We start from the raw sequence: 22,728 nt of genomic DNA on the forward strand, positions 1-22,728 counted from the left end.
CGGCAGTATTGTAAAGGTAATCTATGTTCACACTGCCAGTTATGTTTTCTGAAGTTTATATATATCGGATGTATATTGGTATGGCATAAGCTACTATTGTAATTTTTTTGACATTTTGTTCATAAAGAATTTTTTGAAGGGATGGCAGCTTGTTGAGGATTGTGAATAAACATTTTTACATTTAAAAAACTAATTTTTAAAAATGACTGTATTCCATAAACATGCAATAATTCTTTATTTTTTTTAATTGTTTAAGGTATTACAAATAGTAGCACATTTGTCTCCTAACTTTATTAAACCTGCTATGAAGATAAAAAGGAGTAAATTAAGAAAACAGGCTGGAACTGCACTTGAAATGTTTGTTTTAGCTGCTATGAAAGGGATATTCAAATTTTTTTGTTGTTGTTAATCCTCACCTGAGAATATTTCCCAATGATTTTTTAGAGTGAGTGGAACAGAGAGAGAGAGACGTCGATTGGTTGCCTCCCACACGTGCTCTTGACTGGAATTGAGTCCAAGACCCTTTGGTCTGCAGGCCAACACTCAGCCCCACGGGCTAGGGAGTCTGGCAGGGAGTGTGGGGACTTGCAGGAAAAAGTTCCTGCTGTTTTGTTTACCTTGTGGCAAGAGAGACAAGACAACAACAAGCAACGGGAAATCACAGCTGGCAGCAGGAGACACACAGGCAGCGAGGGCTGAGAGGCTGGGTGTCACCAGTCTGAGTCCTCGGTGAGGAGACAGGCCAGCTAGGATCAAGGCCTGAGAAGTGTGTGATAAGCAAAGGGAACCGCATGTGCAAGGTGAGGTGGGAGGGAGTTTGTATGTTCTGAGCATAAAAGACCACTTGGACTTAAGCATTATGGGGGCCAGTTATGTGAGGCCTATAGGCAATGGAGAAGGGTGGGTTTTAAAGAAACTGAACATTTTATCCTATCTAATAAGTGTAACATGCAAATTAACCATCACTCTGTTACACCCACAAGTCATGCCCACCAGCCCATCAGAGTGAGTATGCAAATTAGCCCAACCAAGATAACTATGGCCGGAGTGAGCAGGAGGCTTGGGTTTCCCTGGCAATGGAGGAAGACAAGCTTTCCTCCTGCCCTGGCTGGCCCAGGCCTCTGCTCAAGGCTACAAAGTTTCAATTATAGAAGATAAATAAATCCCAGATACCAGGGCCTGGGGGGGGGGGGGGGGGGGGGGGGGGAGGATATGGCCGGCCTGCAAAACACCATAGGCCTCTTGCCCCAGGCCGCCCCACGCTCCAAGGTGACCCCCCTACCCTGATCCGGGACACCCTTCAAGGGCAAGCCAGCTGGCCCCCACCTGTGCACTAGACCTCTATTCTATCTAATTCTATCTTAATAAAAGAATATGCAAATTGACCATCACTCCAACACATAAGATGGCTGCCCCAATGTGGACAGAAGATGGCCACCACAAGATGGCAGCAGGGGAGGGCAGTTGGGAAGGATCAGGCCTACAAGGGAGAGCAGTTGAGGGAAACCAGGCCTGCAGGGGAGGGCAGTTAGGGGTGACCAGGCTGGCAGGGGAGGGCAGTTGGGGGCAAACAGACTGACAGGGGAGCAGCTGGGCATCAATCAGGCTGGCAGGCAGAAGTGGTTAGAAGCAACCAGGCAGGCAGGCAGGTTGAGAGGGAACCCCTCGTGGGATGAGGCGGGGCCGGGGCGGGAACGGCTGTGGAACGCAGAGCAGACATTTCAGAAGTGGCACCAACAAGGTCTTCTTTTGGGTCAGACATAGGGTGGGAGAGGGATCAGAGACAGCGTAGCTGCAACACCTCCTGTCAGACACCTCGTGCAGGGCAGTCTCGAGGAGAGCTGACTGGCAGAGGGCAGGCTGCTGGCCCTTGGGAGGTCGGGTTCTCTATGGATCCTGGCACCCGGTGGCCGAGTCAGCATGCAGAGTGAGGAGGCGGGGAGAATGGCTAGGCCACACTCGGGCAGAGCTGTGTGTCCGAGTGCACAGCCTCGGCTCGGCCGCACTGGTCCTGTCCTTAGAGTTTCCAAGAAAATGGTTAGAGAATTAAAGTTAGATTTTATTAGTTGCACTGGTGCTGTTAACATTTGGAATTCGTGGAATTAAACATTTTAAAAGGACATAAAAATCAGTTTAAAATTAGGTAAGAAAACATACTTCTGCATGTAGCACAGTGGTTCATTAAAATGTTTTAAGTACTGATTATAGACAAGAATTTTATTCTTGGAGAACACTAAGCCATATTAAAGCCACAGCGATGCGCAGACACTATCACACACGCTCCCACCATGCCTGGTGCCCAGCGACCCGCAGGCTGCGTGCAACACCAGCAGCGATCACAGCCACCCTCCTGTAGCTTTGGCCTTAAAACCAACAGCTGCTGTGAGATAACGTTCCCAAGAGATGGTTCTTACAAAGCAAAGCACGGGACTAACATGAGGTGTAAAGAGAAAACACTGCCACCCTATTGGTCAGCACTCATCACAACACGCCGTGTGCACCAACCCTCAGTCCATCCAGTAAGCCAGGCGACCAAGTCGGTGCCTCCCACGAGGGACAGGCTCCGGGCATCGGCAGGCCGCCGCCAGGCGCAGGCAGCTGTCTGCGTCCGCGCAGCGCTCCCGCCTCTGGGCTCGCTAACACTCGTTCTCATCCATTTCCGTGGGGCAAGCGCTCAGGCAGGTGGTCTGGGCGGACCATGGCGGGGGCCTGCAGAGCTCAGGGGTGGGCTTGCCTGCGGGCCAGCCGTGTTCCTGCAGGAGGGGTCTGGGAGACATCGTGAAGAGAGTCTCGAAAAACTCCAGGGACTCCCCATCTTGCTTCTCCACCAGGAGCTGGTACTCGCCAAAGCGGACCACGCACCTGTAGGGCAGCTCCACCTTGTTGAGGTAGCCCAGCTCCGTGCCGCCCACCAGCAGGCCGGTCCTCCTGCTCATGTTCTTGATTTCTAGAGAGAGGACGGAGCTGTCGAACTTTTTAAACAGCTGCAGTGAGAACTGAACTCGGGAAACCTGCTTGTCCTGAAAAGTATAGCGACAAACGGTGGAATTTCGGCCGAATTTCACCACTTCGCTGGAAGGGAGCTTCTCCGGGTTAGAAAACCTTATCGATTGGAATATCCCACTTTGTGTCTGGCCAGGATGGTAAACGGTGACCCGCAGACTCGTCACTGTCTCTTCCGTGTCCGCGTCTTCGAAACTGGACATGGCGGCGGCACCAGTCTGCAAGTCAGCAGCAAGTTAGTTCACGTCCCCCTCTGGGTCCTGAGACCTTTTCTTAAATAAATAAATGTGTGTGTGTGTGTGTATATATATATTTATTTTTATTATTATTTTTTTTATTACTTGAGAGAGGTAGAAACATCAGTGATGAGAGAATCATTGGTCAGCTGCCATCCCCACATTGGGGATGGCAACCCAGGGTGTGCCCTGACCAGGAACTGAATCGTGACCACCTGGTTCACAGGTCGATGCTCCACCACTGAGTCATGCCAGCAGGGCAAGGCAATGAGATCCTGATTCTCATGTTTGATGAAAATCTTCTGATAGGTCATTTAGATTTTAAGTTAAGAAAACAATACATATCGGGTCTAGTAATAATTAATGTCGTTTTTAAACATTCGTTTAAAATCTTGCTTGGCGTTGACTTGTATTGACATAACCTTCAAACACGTGGTATCTACAGAACGTGTGAAGTGCAATTAACAAGTTTTGCTTGAAAAAGTTTGTGTTTGGTTTGGTTTTTGTTGCAAAACTAGGGCTAAGAAGATGGCAGATGAAGAGCATATTCGGCACTGCATGCTTTACAAGTTCCAATTAGGAAGAAAAGCAAGTGAGGCTGCAAAAAACATCTGTAGTGCTCTTGGTCAAGATGCAGTTAACGCCAGAAAATGCCAGCGTTGGTTTGAGAAATTTCGTGAGGGAAATTTTTCGTTAGATGACAAGAGTGGTCGAGGCCGTGTGTCCAATTTTGATCAAGAAGCTCTTCAAGCTCTTTTGGTGCAAAATCCTCAAATTACCCAACAAGAGCTTGTGACAACTTTAAATTGTTCACAAAAAACAATTTCCAATCAATTGCGTGCACTTGGCAAAGTCCAAAAGTTTGGAAAATGGGTTCCTCATGAGTTGACCGACAACAACCGTAATCAAAGAGTCACAATTTGCAGTTCGCTCCTCTCTCGTCAAAACCGTTTGCCGTTTTTAGAGCAAATTGTTACGGGAGATGAAGAATGGGTGCTGTATGTTAATTTGAAAAGGCGGCCTCAATGGTTGGACAAAAATGAGGCTCCACAGCCCACGCCAAAACCTGACTTGCATGCGAAAAAAGTGATGTTGTGTGTTTGGTAGAATTTTAAAGGAATTCTTCATTATGAACTTTTACCATCTAACCAAACCATTACAAGTGCAGTGTATAGTGCCCAATTGGAAAGGTTAGCCCAAGCTTTAAGAGAAAAAGAACCCGCGCTGATTAATCGGAAGGGCGTAATTCTTCACCACGATAACGCACGACCGCATACTGCAAGAATCACTGCTGAAAAACTGCGCCAGCTGGAATGGGAAGTTCTCCCTTAACCTGCATATTCTCCTGATATTGCCCCTTCCGATTACCATTTGTTTCGTTCTTTGCAAAACTTTCTTCTTGGAAAAAAATTTAATAATGAAGAATGCCTCAAAAATGCATTGACCGAATTTTTTGCATCAAAATCACAAGAATTTTACAACAGAGGGATTAAAACGCTTCCTGAGCATTGGGCACTAGTAGTAGAAAACAACGGCAACTATATTGTTGATTAAATTTTGTTGTATTGTTTAAATAAATTCGATTTAAAAAAGTATTAGAAAACGACATTATTACTAGACCTAATAGAATCATTTCAATCAAATGTGAAACTGTATTCCAGCTCTGTAAATTGGTGTGTTACTCTTTCCTACATCTTTATTTTTCATTTCTAGTTTGATGAGACCATACATGTAATCCAACAACAAAAGAAATAATTGTTGATAATATAGTGGTTTGTGGGGGCATAACGACACCTCGGTTTCCTTCTCATTTAAATGGAACTGCTGGGCTCAGACACACGAGGGCAGCTGTGCTTGAAGGGCATCGGGAACCAAGGGGCTTCCCTTCGGTCTGTGTCCTCTGAGAAAGCTATCCTTCATTTACTGTTAAAATTAGATGTGACTTGTGAAGCCTGACTGAAGGAAGATTAAAAAGTCGTAATTGCAACAGTTACCTTGATCATTTGTACTTCTAGCAGGTAAATGGTTCAAGATGATAAGTTATTTAAAAGGTTATTTTACTCTTACCGTTTTAAAATGTAGACATCACATAACTTTAAAAAGTCACTCTGACGTAGTTCTGAACAGTCGCTACTCCACACAAGTTGTTTGTTTTGTCAGGACCCCAACGGCTGGACAGCTGTCAGGAACCACGGGCGGCGCCCGGTGCTGTGACCACACAGCCACACCTGCGCCCGGCCCCTCCCTGCGGGACAGCATCAGGGGGAGTGCATCACAGGGCAGGAGAGTTATTACCAAAACCCCTGGAGGTTATTTTGAAATGCCGTTTTAAAACTTTAAAAAGGGTTACATGCACATGATTTCAAAATTCAAACAGTAAAGGCTTTTTTAAAAAGTATCTTCCCTCCACCCTCATCCTGTTTCCTCTTCTAGAATCGGCAGCTGTAAAGTTGCTTTTACCCTTACAAAAATCCTTTGCACATACTAGGCCTTGCATTTTTCAATCAATAATAGAGGGATGTTTTTTCCATTCTACACATCAGTGCAGCGCATTCTTCAGCAGCAGCATCGGATCCTGAGTCAGTGCTGGGAAGCCCCCGGCGGCGGCTCTGTCTTAACGGAGGCTGGTGTGTGACCAAGTGTTCTGTCCGCCGCCTGTGTTAATGTTAACATCAGAGCTATTAAAAGACAGTGCTTTCGTTCCTTTCTATGGCTCCTGGTACTGTAACAGACCAAGGTTTTGTTTGTTTCACAAAGTTATGCTGCTAAAAATCAAATTGTCAATTTACTCAAAAAATGACATAGCTAAGCAGATTTCATTTTTATTCATTTGGAATTATGTTATCTAACTTTACTTTTGTAACCAATTCTTCATGCAGATTTTTACACCCTATTGCATTAGCGACGGAGACATTTTAAAATGGTAAGAGTAAAATAAGCTTTTAAATAACTTACTATCTCGAACCATTTACCTGCTAGAAGTGCACATACATTACCTGCCAGGAGACACATACATTAGCTGCAAACAGGAAAAGTGAAAGGAACCCTTAAGATCACGGGCCCATGTGAGGTAAAAATTACAATGAAATCAAAGACAGCAAGAATCAGCCCACAACGCTGTCAGTGAACCCACCCTAGGCTGTGATCTGAAGACACTGCAGTTGTGACACTGGCGGGGAAGGGAGCAGGAAGGCGTGTGTGTGAGAATCAGCTGGACACCAGCTGGAACCTGGCACCGGGAGGGACCTGCTGGGTCCACTCCCAGGAGTGAGGACCTGGTTCCTATTCGCTAGTGATGGGGCAGGTTGTTAGGGTAAGTCATGGTCTCTGACCTCAGCCCAGAGTCACCCAGGGCGCCATGCACGCCAGCAGTTCCCATGCTTTCAGTGTGGCCTTCAAGGTGGCCTGCGCTCTGCCATTTCAGGTGTCAGTGGGAAAAAGAGAAAAGACAGAAACTAGCCAAAAACCACCCTGAAAGTTAAACTAGGTGGGTCTTTTCTTTAAAACACACACTAGCCCTAACGGTTATCTCAGTGGATAAAGAGTAGGCCTGTGGACTGAAGAGTCCTGGGTTCGATTCTGGTCAAGGGGACATGCCCAGGTTGTGAGCTCATCCCCAGTGGGGGGCATGCAGGAGGCAGCCAGTCAATGATTCTCACCATTGATGTTTCTATCTTCCTCTTCCTCTCTGAAATCAATAAAAAAAATATCCTATATGATAAAAGTCTAATATGCAAATTGTCCCCTCACCATTCAACCAGTAGTTCAACCACTATGTTGTGCACTGACCACCAGAGGGTGGCACAGAACATGGCAGGTGTTGGCGACACAGCGCTGGCAACAGGTGGCAGCGGAGGTGTTGCTGGCCCCAAGGAGCCCCAACGAGAGTGGGACCATGGCGGGATGTATGGGCAGGGGCCCAATCGCCCTGCCAAACACCCAGCAGACTGACCAGCGCTGCCAGGCTCCCAGACACTGAGGGACTCAGGCAGGGGCCCTGGCCCCAATCAACTGTCACACAGGCGAATGGTGGAGCAGGTGAGGGGGTAGCGCCAGGCCAAAGTGGGTGCCAGGCAGGGCTGTAGGGGTGCGAGCTGGGGCCCCGATCCCCGAGGGACCCCACCCATACATGAATCCATGCATTGGCCTCTAGTATTTAAAATAAATAAATAGCACACACTAGTGGGCAGGCGCTCAAAACAGCCTTTGTGCCATGTGCACTTAACATCTATTCAAGATTTCACAAATATTTTCTTTACAAAGTCGCAAACCATCTGATTTTATGGAATTACATGAAGTTGGAGATAGCTAAGTATCATTCAAGTTGTAAACTGGTATTGGATATGGGAAGGCTAGATACACAGGAATGAGATCCCTCAGCAATGTCTGTGTCAGCAAATGAACTGGAATAAATAGATGAACAGAAATAAGGAAGTGGGCAGGAGGCAGCTGATCCATAATTCTCATCATTCCTCTCCCTCTCCCTTCCTCTCTGCAATCAATAAAAATATCTTACCTAATAATAGACAAAAATGTAAATTGACCGTACCTTCGCTATCCCCATAGCCAATCAGTGAGTATGCAAATCAACCCAAAAAAGATGGTGCTTAATTTGCATACATAGGCGCCCAGCACCTGTGTCCCGGGAACATCCTGGCACCCAGGTCACTGTGAGATAAGGCCACGTGGGCCCACAGCAGCCTGGGCAGGGCCAACCTGCAATCAGAACGAAGGGGGCAGGGGCGGAGCCTGTGTTCACAGGGAGCTGGGGGTCCCCTCCCCAGGCCTAAAGCTTGGGCCAGGGCCCCACCCGCAATTGGTGTGAACTACAGAGGAAACACCTTTTCTGAGTGCTCATTGGCTAAGCTCCCTGTATGCCACTGGTAATATTCTTAGTAACTTGGGTAATAAGAATCCAAAAAGGTGATCTGGGGTTTTTCCACCACACTTCTGGAGAGAAAAAAAAATGAAGGCCTGCTGCTAGAGGGCTGAGCAATGTCATATCCTGCCCCAGCGGTTTGACTCAGTGGATAATGCCTACCTACTGCAGGGTCCGGTTCGATTCTGATCAAGGGCATGTACCTAGGTTGCAGGCTCCTCCCTGGCCGGGGCCCAGATCAGGGCTCATGCAGGAGGCAACCAATCAAAGTGTTCCTCTCACTTTGATGTTTCTCTGTCTTTCCCTTTCTCTTCCACACTCTCTAAAAGTCAATGGAAACATATCCTCAAGTGAAGGGGGAAAAAGAAAGAAAGAAAGAAATGCACATCCTATGAAGGACACATCTTGAAAACGCCTAAAGAAAGTTGTCGTTTTTTCTTGCTGAAGGGACTGGGGTCCGTGTTGATGAAAACACCTTGGTGGCTGTGTGACTGGCAGGGGCTGCAGCAGCGGGGTGATGGGCTGGTGCCTTCCCCTGATCAGCCCACTCGCCTCCCACAGAGGGAAGCCAGACTGCGGCTTAGGAGATCCCCTGAGGGCTCCCAGTAGGTGAGAGGGGGCAGGTTGGGCTGAGGGACCCACCCCCAGTGCACAAGTTTCGTGCACCGGGCCCCTAGTTTATATTGTATATAAAAGAGCGGCCTCCGTCCCAGAAAGCACCGCCCAGAAGCAGCGGCTGTGCCCCGGCGGCGGCACCGGCCTGGGCACCGGGCGGGCAGAGCAGCCCCGCGGCCCCGCGGCCCCGCGGAGGACGCTTCTGGTCAAAGGAGCCGGTTCATCGCTGCTAACGGACCAGGGGCAGCAGTTTCCCGCGTTCGCGGTGAGAAACGAGGAGCCGTGCCCAGGACTGCGCCCGGGAGGCCGCTCACTCCCCGCCCTGGCGGCTCCCGCGGGCCGCGCCACCTCCGCCCGACTCACCTGCCTCCGGGCGCTGCGCGGCCTCCGCGTCTCCGCCTCCGCTCCGGGTCTGCAGGGCCGTCCCGGGAGCGCAGGCCGCCGCCTCCGCCGGAAGCCGGAGGTCCCGGACAAGCCCCCGGGCGGGCCGCCGCCTCCGCCGGAAGCGGGAGGTCCCCGAAAAGCCGCGGCCCCGCCCTCCGCGGCGCCGCCTCTGCGTCCGCCCCATCGCGTGCGTCTGGCACCCCACGTCCTCCCACCCTTACCGCCACCCTCACCGCCACCCCTAAGCCCCACTCTTAAGCCCCACCTCCACCCCCACCACCACCCCTAAGCCCTACCCCTAACCCCCACCCCCACCCCTAACCCCCACCTCCACTCCCACCTCCACCGCTAAGCCCCACCTCCCACCCAACCCCCACCTACACCCCCACCCCCACCCCTAACCCCCACCTCTAAGCCCCACCTCCACCCCTAACCCCCACCCCCACCCCTAAGCCCCATCCCCACCCCTACCCCTACCTCTAAGCCCCACCTCCACCCCTAACCCCCACCCCCACCCCTAAGCCCCACCTCCACCCCCACCCCTAAGCCCCACCCCCACCCCTAAGCCCCACCCCTGACCCCCACCCCTAAGCCCCACCCCCACCCCTAAGCCCCACCTCCACCCCTAACCCCCACCTCCACTCCCACCTCCACCGCTAAGCCCCACCTCCCACCCAACCCCCACCTACACCCCCACCCCCACCCCTAACCCCCACCCCCACCGCTAAGCCCCACCTCCACCCCTGACCCCCACCTCCAACCCCACCCCCACCCCTAAGCCCCACCTCCACCCCTAACCCCCCCCCCTGCCCCCCCACCCCTGACCCCCACCCCTGACGCCCACCCCTAAGCCCCACCCCCACCCCACTTCCCGCGGCCCCGCGCTCCTGTCCGTGACCAACCCCCGCGCCGCCTCCCGGCTCCAGGCTGGTGCAGTGACCGGCGCGGAGCAGTCCGGGGCTGTGGCCTGAGCGCTGGTCTTGGGAAGGGAGCCAGTCACTTCCCCTGAGGACGGCCCAGGGCGAGGGGAGGGAGGGAGCGCAGCTGTGCCGCAGGCGGTCCCCTGACAGGTGAGCCCCTGCCTCTCCCTGCCCGCAGCCTGCGCGCCTGGCCCGGAGGACCCGAGCACCGGGGTGTCCGGGCTGCGGGGAGAAGGGGACTGAGAGCCTGGGAGGCCTCCGCTCCGCTCCCCCGGGGACTCTCCAGTTCAGGGACAGGTCCGCAGAGGCCCTGCTCCTGGGGTCAGTGCTGGCTCTGGACAGCAGTGATGGGACATGGAGCAGGGCCACTGGGTAAAGGGGGTCTGAACTCTCAGGTCCACAGCGTGGACATGGACTTGGATCCTATCAACAAACTACAATAAAAAAGAACTGGAGTTTCTGATCTCTAACCTTTAAAATGCAATGTGTGACAATGCTCTATACGCTGCAAAGAACTGGTTAGTAGGTGTCAATATATATAAAAGCCTAAGCCACTGTTGGGACCAGAAAGACCAGAACCCGTCTACCAGTCACTATGATGGGCACTGACCAGGGGGGTGGGGGTGGGGGGCAGACACTCAATGCAGGAGCTGCCCCCTGGTGGTCAGTGCGCTCCACAGCTGAAGCGCGGTTCAGCCCAAAGCTAGACTCCTCCCTAGCCGCCTGCCGCTTTGTGGGTTTTTTTGTAATTTCTTTATTGATTAAGGTATCGCATATTTGTCCTCAATCCTCCATTCCAATCCCCCACTCCTCCCCACTCATGCCCCCACCCTGTTGTCCTTGACCACTGGTTAGGCTCATATGTATGCATGTAAGTCCTTTGGTTGATCTCTCCCTTTTACCTCCACCCTCCCTCTGAGGTCCAGCAGTCTGACCCATGGCTCCTTATCTCTGGATCTGTTCTTGTTTGTCAGTCTATGTTGTTCACCATTTCCCTTAGATGAGTGAGATCATGTCCTACTGGAAATATGAGAATCAAAAATGAGACAAGCAATAATTGTTATGCTGAAAGGCAAATGAATCAGTCTGTAGTGAGTTTCTTTCTGGGCCAACAGTTCTTTTGAGACCCAATTTCAATGTCAAACAGTTCCTTATGTGTACATGTGAGCAATGATATTTCAATTCTGGATGGTGGGCAAATGGTAGTAATGCAGGTCCAACCCTCTCTGGTTTGGTCCTGGGCATCCTGCAGTGACACACAGCTGCTGACTGCTAGTATGGCAAGGCGTCGTCAGTGACTTCCATCTCTGGACTGCTTCTCTTCTGTCTGCATGGCTGGAGGAGTCCTGTCAATTCCTCTCTATTGCCAGAATCCACATGGTCTCAGAGTTGTTTTCTGAAAATATACAAACATATTCTAGACCAAAAGTTAATAAAGGAATATTTTCTATAAATTTGACTTGGGATCCTTTCTCATTTTTTGCCCAAATGATTTTCTTCTGTCTTATTTGGACACCATGTGTGTTTTCATGGGTGTCTTGCTGTTAGCATTACAATTATTTTTCTAAAGTACAAATTTTCTAGATGTATCTACAGGATATTTTTCCTTACATGATATTCTTCTACTTTTCCCCCTTTTTTATTTAAATATTAGGAGGCTTTTGAAAATTTTATAATGTAGTCTTGATAGCTTTTAAATTTTAATTTTTTTGCACTATAATATGACTGCTGTAGGTTCATTTCCTGTTGTTCAATTTTATCATGAGATGAACTACCAATAGAAATTTTAGTTAACAATTTAGGAACAGCTTTTTGTCCAGTACAATTAATTTTTCTAGAATATTCACTTATTTCAATTATCCTATTTAAATTAGCCTGAAAACTTGTCTACTATTTTACTGTCAAATTTGTTATTTTAAAACAATCTTATTTTACCCTGTAAATATTAGTGGAAAGGATTATTTGCCTTCTTGAGTAGGCCCTGAGTATTCCTAGTGGTAGGCTGGATTTAGATATCAAAAACCCACTTCCTCACACCATGGGTACAAGACAACTCAAACAAGTCTTGTAGTGCGAGAGCAGCTGCTGTCGGCCAAGTCTCTGTCTGTTATCCGGGCCCGGTTTGAGCTGGGCATGGGAAGTTAATCAGCCATGGCCGCCTGCCGCTTTGGCACTGCTGTGTCCCTTGGGGGGATGTGAAACTGCCAGTTTCAGCTTGATCTGGCAGTCTGACTTCCCAGAAGGGATCCTGGATTGTGAGAGGGTGCAGGCCAGACCTCTAGTTAGTACCAATGGAGCAGGTGCTACGATTGCTAAAATGCATGATGCTGTGGTTTTGTTTCCCTTGAGTGACTCGAAATGAGACTTGAATGAGCTTTCAATTCTAGATCAGAATCTACTCTCCCTCTGATGTCTGCTTCTGGCACCTGGGTAAGCATCATGGCCTTAACGCTAACACCACTTTGTGGCAGTTGAGAAACATCCAAGTGTGCCCACTTGAAGTTTCTGTTCCCTAAAGCCTTGAGTGACACTGGACAGGGTCTGAAGCTACTTAACCCTCTATTCCCCTTTCCCTTTTATCCTTTCCAAAAGATATATTTTACTCATTTTAGAGAGCAGAGAGAGAAAAAACACACACACATCTATTTGGGCTGTCTCCCACATCTGTCCCCACTGGGAATGGAGCCCACAACCCAGGTATGTGCCGGACAGGAATCCATGCACAGGGCAATCCTCCAACCAATGAGCCACACGGCCAGGGCTTGTATTCCCCTTTAAAACTCTGAGGCACAGACGTTCGCAGCCTTGGCTCACCCACCTTCCTGAAACGTAGCAGAAGGCCAAGGACCTCTAACAGCTTGGAAGAGCCTGAGCCAAAGAGATGGGTGCCCATTTCTTTCTGGTGATTTCTCTTTGTGAGTTTGCTGAAGATAATCAAGAAATGTTTTTAAAAGAAGTGATTTTTAAATCCCTAATATTGAAACCAGGCAAAGTAATTTGTAACATATGCTTTATTTTATTACTGTTTCATTTTGTATAAAGCCACTAAAAATATTTTAGCCTGGCTACTGTGGCTCAGTGGTTGAGCATCAACCCAGGAACCAAGAGGCTGCCAGTTTGATTCCCCATCAGGGCACATGCCCGGGTTGTGGGCTTCATCCTCCATCTCTCATTGATGTTTCTATATCTCTCTTTCTCTGCCTTCCTCTCTCTCTAAAAATCAATAAAAATATATTTAAATTAAAAAGAAAAATATTTAAAAATAAGATTATTTTGCAGTTTACTGCAGAGTTTACTTGTTTTATTCAAGGTGAAAGTGTAAACATCTAGAGTGATGATAGCATCGTAGGAGGATGTAAACAGCAAGCTTAGGGAATGTGAATGTTGGCTGGGGCCGCAGCAGTCGGACTTTGTTAGCAAGAAGTTCCTGGACGTAGCAGCCTTCCAGGTCTGTGTTACTACCCAGACCTGCTGAGGCCACAGGCTGCGGACACCCATTATGAAGCCCAATTTGCAAGTTTTCTTTTTGAAAAGGAACAACAACCCTCTCCCCACACTCCCCCCACCTGCCTGCCTCGGGTGGTGTGTGGTTATATCATTTGACAAATCCATCCTTTGACCTGAAGTGGCAAAAACTTTTGCACTCAGGCCTTGTTTCAGTGGGGCTTTGGTGCTCACTGAGTCCGCCTCCCGAATGTGTCACTTATGGATGTGAGGAGTTGAAATCTGGTCTCACACTGACCACTAGGAACACTGGCTTCTGGCTCTCCAATGGGGTGCAGTTCAGCTACTGTCTGAGGCCACCCTGCAGGAGCTACAGCGAGAACCACAGTCCTCTCCTCCCTGCTTGGAACATCGAGGGTTTGGAGCTGTCTGCACCAGGTTGCAAGTTTGCTAGGTTGAACTGCAATAGAGAAGGCCATTCATATGCAAAAGCCACTGCTGGGGGCTTGGGTGTGTTCATAGAGTGTGTTTACCTAAGCCTCCATCTTGGATCCCCTGTTTTTCTTTTTAATATATTTGTATTGATTTCATAGATGAAGGGAGAGAAAAATATTAAAACATCAGTGATGAGAAAGAATAATGGATTGCTGCTTCTTGTTTGCTCCCTACTGGAGATCAAGCCTGCAACCCAGGCATATGCTCTGACCAGGAATCAAACCATGACCAGGAATCAAACCATGAGCCTCACCAGCCAGGCCATCCCATTTTTAAAAAATAAATCTTTAATGTTCAGATTATTAAAATTGCTTCTCTTTTTTCCCCCCTCCCCCCATCCGGTTCCCACTGCACCCTCTGCCCTTACCTTCCTGCCACTGTCCTCATCCATGGGTGTACTATTTTTGTCCAGTCTCTTCCTGCACCCCCTCACCCTTTTCCCCCTGAGAACTGTCAGTCCACTCCCTTTCTATGCCCCTGATTCTATTACATTCACCAGTTTATTCTGTTCATCAGATTTTTTATTCAATTGATTTTTAGATTCACTTGTTCATAAATATGTATTTTTTGTTCATAATTTTTATCTTTACATTTTCCTTTTTCCTCCTCTTCTTAACGAATACCTTTCAACATTTCATATAATACTGGTTTGGTGGTGAATAACTCCTTTAGCCTTTTCTTATCTGTGAAGCTCTTTATCTGACCTTCAATTCTTGGTTGTAGGTTCTTGCTATTCATCACTTTGAATATTTCTTGCCATTCTTGTCTGGCCTACATAGTTTCTGTTTAGAAATCAGCTGACAATTGTATGGGTACTCCCTTGTAGGTAACTAACTGTTTTTCTCTTGCTCCTTTTAATATTCTCTCTTTGTCTTTTGCTCTTGGCATTTTAATTATTCTGTATGTTGGTGTGGTTCTCTTTGAATTCCTCTTGGGGTTTGGGGTTCTGTGTGCTTCCTGGACTTGTAAGTCTATTTCTTTCATCAGATGGGGGGAGTTTTCTGTCATTATTTCTCCAAATAAGTTTTCAGTATCTTGCTCTCTTCTTATGGCACCCCCATAATTCGGATGTTGGTACACTTGAAGTTGTCCCAGAGGCTCCTTACACTATCTTCATATTTTTGGATTCTTTTTTCTTCTTGCTTTTTCTGTTAGGTGTTTTTTGCATCTTTGTATTTCAAATCTTTGACTTGATTCTTGAGATCCTCTAGTCCGCTGTTGAATCTCTGTATGTTATTTTTTTATTTTAGTTGGGTGTATGCTTAATTTCCATTTTGTTCTTTTTCATATTCTTGAGGATCTCACTAAATTTATCGGCCTTTTCTAGAAAATTCTTGAAAAACCTTATAATCATGGTTTTGAACTCTATATCCTCCATTTTTCATTTGTGACCTATTTTTTGTCTCTGAATTTTATCTGCTTCCCTGTGTTGATAGAGTGGATTTGTATGCTAGGAGTCCTATAAGACCCAGTGGATCAGCCTCCCCAGTTACCTGAGGTGGACACTCTTGGTGCACCCCTTTGTGGACTGTGTGCACAGTCTTGTTGTAGTTAAGCCTTGATTGTTGTTGGTATCACTGGGAGGAATTGACCACCAGGCCAACTGGCTATGAGAATAAGCTGTGTCTACGCTGGGAGAACTTCTTTGCTGGAGACACCCTTATGAGACAAGACTTTCAAAAGCCTCTGTGCTCAGCTTGGATGGAGCGGAGTCTCAGGGCAGAGCAGACAGCAATGTCTTCCCATCAGCCATATCCTAAGAGGCCCCTGGGTCTCAGTGTCCCTTGATAATCACTGCAAGCACCTCTGAGAGAAAGCTTCCCTTGAGTTTCACCAGCTGCCAGATAGTCCAGTTTTTCCCCAAATGAGTCTGGGTCCCCAGAGTCTCGCCCAGAACGAGTTTAGACAAGTCAGGAGCTTTTGTCTCCCTCCTGATTGAGAAAGCGAGCCACGTACTCAGTTGACAATCCTCTCCCTGTGCACGCTTCCATACCTCTGCCTTCCACAGCTCCTGTGAGTCTCAAAGTGCTTTTCTCTTTCCTTCTAGTTGTAGAATGTCAACTCAGCCAGTGTTCCTTTGGTTCTGGATGATGCCCGTTTTGTCTTTTAGTTATAGTTTTGAAATTGTTATGTGAGGCAGCAGTTTAGGTGTTTACCTCTGCCGCCATCTTGGTTTCTCCTCAGGCCATCCCATTTTTAAAGCTATGTTTTCTCATGGTTTCTCCACTCCTGTCCTGGGCATTGTTTCCACACCTCCTCTGTGGGACCCTCTTTTTCTGCCTGAACCCGGAATTCCCACATTTTCTCTGTGGTCTTCCTTTCACACTCTGCCTTGGTCACCTCTACTACAAATATCATTGTGTTACTGCCTCTCTGTCTACCACCAGACACTGGTGAGAGGTGTATCTCTGTCACCTACATGGTTCTCCCCTTCCCTTTATTTCTGACATTTCTCGCACTAATTAAGCCTGGTCATTACCTCTGTCTAGATGACAGCAGTGTTTTTTCTCTTGTTTTCCTAACTCTCCTCTTTTCTTCTAACCCATCTACCACCATGATCTTTCCCAATACAAACTTTGTTCCATAATCCAACCTTCTTACCGCAATGATCTCTTTCTAAAATAGTTATATGGTTTTATTATCATTGTTAGGATTTGGTGGGTGATGTGGGCTGTGAAAGAAGTCAAACTAAAAGAAGGGAAGCAGCGAGGAAGTTTATTTACAGGCTGGCAATAAAGAGCAACCTGTTCTTTAAGTCCAGGCAGTTGCTAAGCAACAAGGAAGGCAAGGGAATTCTGTTAAAGTGGAACAGATATCTGGGGCTGCCTTGAAAAGTTACAGTTTGTTTACTTTCCAGGGAACAGTCTGGAAGATGTCCTAAGGACCTGTCTTATCAGTATTTTTTCCCCCAAGACTATAAATCATTCTTAGAGCAAAAGAGTTTGAAAGGGAGAAAGGGAGCTTGGATTTGAAAGGAAGGGGGAAGGGCACTTTTTAAAATATATATATTTTATTGATATTTTAAAGAGAGGAAGGAAGAGAGACAGAGAGCTAGAAATATCGATGAGAGAGAAACATCAACCAGCCGCCTCTTGCACACCCCCTATCAGGGATGTGCCCACAACCAATGTACATGCCCTTGACTGGAATCGAACGTGGGACCCTTCAGTCCGCAGACTGATGCTCTACCGCCAAAACAGGTTTTGGCGGAAGGGCACTTTTTGCTAAAGAGAGACTCCTTGGTGTGAGTTAGCCCTGAGTTGTGGAAACAGCAGGGAGGAGAGGGGTGCAAGAATGCAGGCTTGAGAGTATCTTACCTTGCAGTTTGAACAGAGGGGTTGTCAGAATCAGAGGAGCCAACAATCTTGGGGTTTAATTGCCAGGAGCTTCTCATAAATTGTGGAAGGCCACAGCAAGGAAAAAGAAAGACCTTTTTTCTTATCCTTATAATCATAATCCTTAATATTTTCTATTTCCCCAGTGTTTTCAAGATAAAAGCCACAAATCTTAATTCCTTCGAGTGAAACACAAAGCCCTGATATTATGAGCTCATGCCTTTTTTCTAGCTAATTTCTAGCTGTGTCTCCATGATCCACTCATCACTGTGGTTTCTTCAGAAGTATTGCTTTTGTAGTCAGTCTGAATCCATGTAGCACTTGGCACAAAATAAATGCTCTCAACAGGAATAAATAATATCAGCTTGTTTCAGCAATTAATATTTGAGATGATAAAACCTAGAAAATAAAAATGAATATGATGATGCAACCATGTTTTATTTTTTATTTAAATATTTTTTTATTGATTTCTGAAAGAAGAAAGGAGAGGGAGAGAGAGAAACATCAATGTTAAAAGACAATCATTGATCAGCTGCCTCCTGCACGCCCCCTACTGGAGATCAAGCCTGAAACCTGGGTATGTGCCCTGACTGGGAATGAAACCATGACTTCCTGGTTCATAGGTCGATGCTCAACCCCTGAGCCACACTGGTTGGGCATGAAACCATGTTTTCAGAGTGGTCACAATGTACTTCTTTTATGCATGTGTGTGTGTGTGTGTGTGTGTGTGTGTGTGTGTGTATCTCAATTACTTATTCCAGCATGGCTTTGAGATATGTCTAGAGCTCAGCATTGTGATTCTAAGGGAGACATTCTTTCTTTAGGTTTCCGTGAGTCTGGGGGCTTTCCCAGGCTGCTCTGCTGGAAGAGGCTCAACCACCCACTGTCCAGATGGTAAGAAAAGTAACCGTCTCCTTATTGCATTTCCCAGTAAGGATGATGGCAATACCAACACTCTTTTCCCTCTCTTCCCAGGATCTTAAGTGAGGCCCTAGAACATTCAGCTCCACTCCAAAGCCCTGAATGTCTAACATTTTTGCTCACCAAACAGAATTTTACAAAAACAATAACTCTCTCACACATTTTTAAAGTTATTATTCACCTTTTATCATGTTTAAATAGTTACAAATGATCTAATTCAGTTGCTTAATAACTTCTAAATGTATCCAAAGGAAGTTATATATGATAGTGATTTGCTGCCCAGTCAAATAATATATGTACAAATTCTTGTACACATAAAAGTTTAACAATTGGACCTATTATTTCTTTATCTCCTTAAACTTCTATTTTCATTCCACTTTCACCATAGAATTTCCTCATGATATTAAGTAGATTAAATGCTTGTAAGTTTTTTTAAACCATATTTTAAAACATATTTTATTGATTTTTTACAGAGAGAAAGGGAGAGGGATAGGGAGTTAGAAACATCAATGAGAGAGACACATCGATCAGCTGCACCTCCTACTGGGGATGTGCCTGCAGCCAATGTACATGCCCTTGACTGGAATCGAACCTGGAACCCTTCAGTCCACAGAATGCTGCTCTATCCACTGAGTCAAACCAATTAGGGCATTTACCATATTTTTTTACATTAAAAACAAGTGGACATTGAAATGAAACATTTTTATTTCCACTAGCCATGACTCCTAAGTATTAAAATTTTAAAATACTGGCTTATACAAGTATTATAAATTCATAATTGAAAGATAGAAATAAATTAAATATTTTTAAGAATAACTACTTATGGAAAATGTATTTCTTTCTTAATGAGATTTAGGGGGTTTAAAGAAATTAAATTGGATGAATATTACTGGTAGCTAAAATAAAATGCCATCCACAGAAACACACAGACAGAAGCTTCACATAATTAGATGAAGAGAGTTTTGTTACAGCAATGCCATTTGGTTATTTTAACTTCTAAGGACCTGTGTTAAGAATTACAAAGTGCTGAAACCGGTTTGGCTCAGTGGTAGAGCGTCGGTCTGCGAACTGAAAGGTCCCAGGTTCGATTCTGGTCAGAGGCATGTACATTGTTTGCGGGCTCATCCTCGGTAGGGGGTGTGCAAGAGGCAGCTGGTTGATGTTTCTCTCTCATCGACGTTTCTAGCTCTCTATCTCTCTCCCTTTCTCTCTGTAAAAAATAAAATAAATTAAAAATTAAAAATTAAAATAAATAAAAAAGAATTACAAAGTGCTCGGCCAGCGTGGCTCAGTGGGTGAGCCAGGAGGTCACGGTTGGATTCCCAGTCAGGACACATGCCTGGGCTGTGGGCTTAATCTCCAGTACAGGAGGCAGCTGATCCATGATTCTCTCATCATTGATGTTTCTTATCTCTCTCTCTCCCTTCCTCTTTGAAATCAATAACGAATATATATATTTTTTAAAGAGTTGCAAAGTGCACTATTATAAAATAATTAAGTGGTATGCTAAGTAGTGTTTGTAGTGCTTCAGTGTCTATTCACCCGCTGGCATATTCCTTCTTTCTTTGTTTGGAGGAAGAATTAGAAACCATCTGAGTTGCCATAGGATCCGTCCCCGTTATTAGAGTCGTTGGGGGAAATGTACCAGAAAGCTTTCCCAAGGCTTATCCCGTCACACAGAGCAGCCCTCCCTCCACCAGAGGGCCTTTCTACCGGGAAAGTAAAACACTGCGGGCGTCACTAACTCCTTCGTGGATACAGATCCCTGAGGGCGAATGTGGTGGGCAGCTAGCCACGTGCGAGCAGAGCAGGAACATCGACCAGGTACAGCAGCCACCAGGTGGAGAGCCTGGTGCCTAGCTACAGGCAAAACTGAGAAACAGGACCTCACCCCATGGCGATCTTCCCTCCCCTGGGAGCTGCTGAGTGGACGTTCTGCCTGAGGCTGCCAGGTCGATCCTCTCTCCATGGGGACCTGGAGCAGCTCTCTGTGAGCAAGCCTGCCCCCTCCTAACAACTTTTCCAATAAAATGTGTTAAACTTATACAAATATTTCCATGCACTTTTTTTTTTTTTTTTTTTTTTTTTTTTTTTTGTCAAAATGTGGAGCTGCAGATTCAGACGGTTGGACTGGGGATCACGCCCACCATGTAACCCTGTCTAGTCAGTTCAGTGAGACTTTTCATAAGAGAAATCCTGGCTTCATTGTTCAGTTCAAACAAGCCTGGTAGCTCGGGTGTGCTGTGCCATCGTGCTCCTGCCCGCACTCTGGCTCCATCGTGTTCTGCAGCAGGAGGCCCAGCGAGCCGGCTCAGGGTCTGTCTTTTGTTTTAGTTTTTGTTCACCCTCACCCTCGGACATTTCCCATTGATTTTTGGTGAGAGCGGAAGAGAGAGGGGAAGACAGAGAGAAACATCGATGTGAGAGAGACACATCGACTGGTTGCCTCCTGCACGAGCCCTGACCAAGACCCCGGCCGGGTAGGAGACTGGAACTGAGGTACATGCCCTTGACTGGAATCGAACCCAGGACCCTTCAGTCTGCAGACCGGCGCTCCATCCACGGAGCATGCTGGCCAGGGTTGCATGGCTCTGACGCTGCATTAGAACATGGTTCCTCCCTGACCCCCGCTCGCCGTGGCTCCAGGGCACGGTTCTCTATTCTAAGTCCAAATAAGGAGTTTTCTTGCACTTTTCTTTAACAGAAAGAATTTTCTGTAGTAACACAACTCCCAGAATACCCTGCACCGAGGGGTTCCTTCAGGGGTGTGTCCAACAGTGCCAAATTGCTGAGCATTGCACAATCCGGAGGCCGTGGCCGGTTTCCTGCTTCCTGAAACGGAGGCCGTTTCTGAGAAGCAGCGTTGCCAGGAGGCCAGGCCAAAGGGCGACCGTTTGGAGTGCTCTTCATCTCCTGCGAGGGAAAGGTGAGTACCGGCTTCGCACGTCCAACCAAGCTCGGCAGATGTGGGTGCAGAGAAAAAAGGCATGACATGTGTGATACGCAAACTACTGTCAGGCGGCTCCCTCCAGACTTTGAGGTGATACCGACCTGGGATGTGGGGTCGGGGATGTGCGAACAGGGTACCGGGCCGGGGATGGGCGGCGGGGAGCGGCCGGGAGGTGTCCGGGAAGGGCTGAGGTGTGGGCACTGGTGTGGGAGACGGGCATCTCTGGCCGGGGCCGGGGGTGGGGGGTGGGGGTCGTCTTGAGTTTCGCTGGTCCTGGGTCACAGGGCTTAATTGGTAACACAGTCTGCTGGTTTTCTTGACTATAGACATGCAGCATATTTGTAGATAACTGTTTTACCAAATGCTCACCAGGCTGAGCTGCTTCATATTTCATTACAAATTGTCACAAATTCAGAGGTGCAGACGCTGGCCACACTGTGAAATGAGGCGGAGAGCAGGCGTGTTGTCCAGGGGACTCTGCTCCTTCCTGCCGGTCAGACGGCTCTCTGGACCTCAAGGAGCACCGAGGTCAAGGCTGTAACCATCATGCTGTGTGCCAATGGCCGCCAACACGCTCATGGTGGTCATTCCCTCTCGGGAATCCCTTCTAGGGAGGAGATGGTTGGGGAGATGGAGCACACACAGTCTTGTCACGAAGGTGTGTGAGGAGAGAGAACTGCAGGGCCCTGACAAAGAGGAAAAGCTAAGCGCGGCGGGAGTGAGACAGCTTCGACACAGACGGTGCTCACAGGCCCAGCTACCACCTTTTTAAAATATATTGTTATTATTGATTTCAGAGTAGAAGGGAGAGGGAGAGAGAATAACATCAGTGATGAGAGAAAATCATTGATTGGCTACCTCCCGCACGCCCCACACTGGGAACCAAGCCGGAAACCGGAATCAAACCTGAGACCCTTCAATCTGCAGGCCAGTGCTCTATCCACTGAGCAAAACTGGCCAGAACTTCAGCCAGGGTTCTTACAGCTACTCACGTAAAATGGGGACAGTGTAACAGATCTTCTGAAGTGGATGGCATGTTCCAGAGGCAGGCTATATCTCTCCCTCTGCTTCTCTCTCTCTCATTTCTCTCTCTCTCTCTCTCTCTCATTACTATCTCTCTCGTTACTCTCTCTGTCTTTCTCTTTTATTTCTATCTCTCTCTCACCCTCTCTCTCCTCCGTCACCGATGTCTATGTCGGTATGTGAACCTGAACCCATGTATTTGTCTATATAATGTGATTGGCTGATTATATAACTACTAGAGGCCTAGTGTATAAAATTTGTTTACTGGGGGGTGGGGTGGGGGTGTCCCTCAGCCCAGCCTGCATCCTCTCCACTATGGAACCCCTTGAGGGATATCCAACTGCCGGTTTAGGCCTGATTCTTCTCACAATCCGGGACTGCTGGCTCCCAACCTGCTCCCAGCCATTCCCCTGCCAGCCTGATCGATCCCCTCCCGCCCAGTTGCCCCCAACCGTCCTCCCCTATCCTTCCTCACTCTCTTTGGGACACATTTTTTAAATCTATTTCCACTCAGGAAAGTGGC

At 47.5% G+C, this 22,728-nt stretch overlaps 2 protein-coding genes across 5 annotated transcripts in view; one reads left to right on the forward strand and one right to left on the reverse strand.

Moving 5' to 3' along the window:
- Positions 1-2,041: 2,041 nt before the first annotated feature.
- TIFA (TRAF interacting protein with forkhead associated domain) lies at positions 2,042-19,570 on the reverse strand. 3 transcript variants are annotated; one of them, XM_045586019.1, is made up of 2 exons: positions 19,566-19,570; positions 2,042-3,221 (listed from the first exon to the last, which is right to left on the reverse strand). In XM_045586019.1, the coding sequence occupies exon 2, from the start codon at positions 3,204-3,206 to the stop codon at positions 2,637-2,639; it is 570 nt and encodes a 189-aa protein (XP_045441975.1). In that variant the 5' UTR covers positions 3,207-3,221; positions 19,566-19,570; the 3' UTR covers positions 2,042-2,636. The 3 variants fall into 3 exon arrangements, with proteins under 3 accessions (XP_045441975.1, XP_045441974.1, XP_036306464.1); XM_045586018.1 differs by lacking the exon at positions 19,566-19,570 and adding an exon at positions 9,097-9,228; XM_036450571.2 differs by lacking the exon at positions 19,566-19,570 and adding an exon at positions 7,511-7,651 and having other exon boundaries at positions 2,042-3,225.
- Positions 19,571-21,035: 1,465 nt separating this feature from the next.
- ALPK1 (alpha kinase 1) overlaps positions 21,036-22,728 on the forward strand; it is a 62,641-nt gene continuing 60,948 nt past the window's right edge. For both annotated transcript variants that reach the window (XM_045586020.1, XM_045586021.1), the window contains exon 1: positions 21,036-21,158. The gene's annotated coding sequence lies outside the window, so the exon portion shown is untranslated. The remainder of the gene's footprint in view (positions 21,159-22,728) is intronic.

This window comes from Pipistrellus kuhlii, unplaced genomic scaffold, assembly GCF_014108245.1.
Source record: "Pipistrellus kuhlii isolate mPipKuh1 unplaced genomic scaffold, mPipKuh1.p scaffold_m20_p_21, whole genome shotgun sequence".
In the NCBI taxonomy this organism is placed as follows: Eukaryota; Metazoa; Chordata; class Mammalia; order Chiroptera; family Vespertilionidae; genus Pipistrellus; species Pipistrellus kuhlii.

Bases quoted from the DNA above. Each gene is read 5' to 3' on its own strand.
- TIFA (XM_045586019.1), bottom strand. From the start codon at position 3,206: ATGTCCAGTTTCGAAGACGCGGACACGGAAGAGACAGTGACGAGTCTG.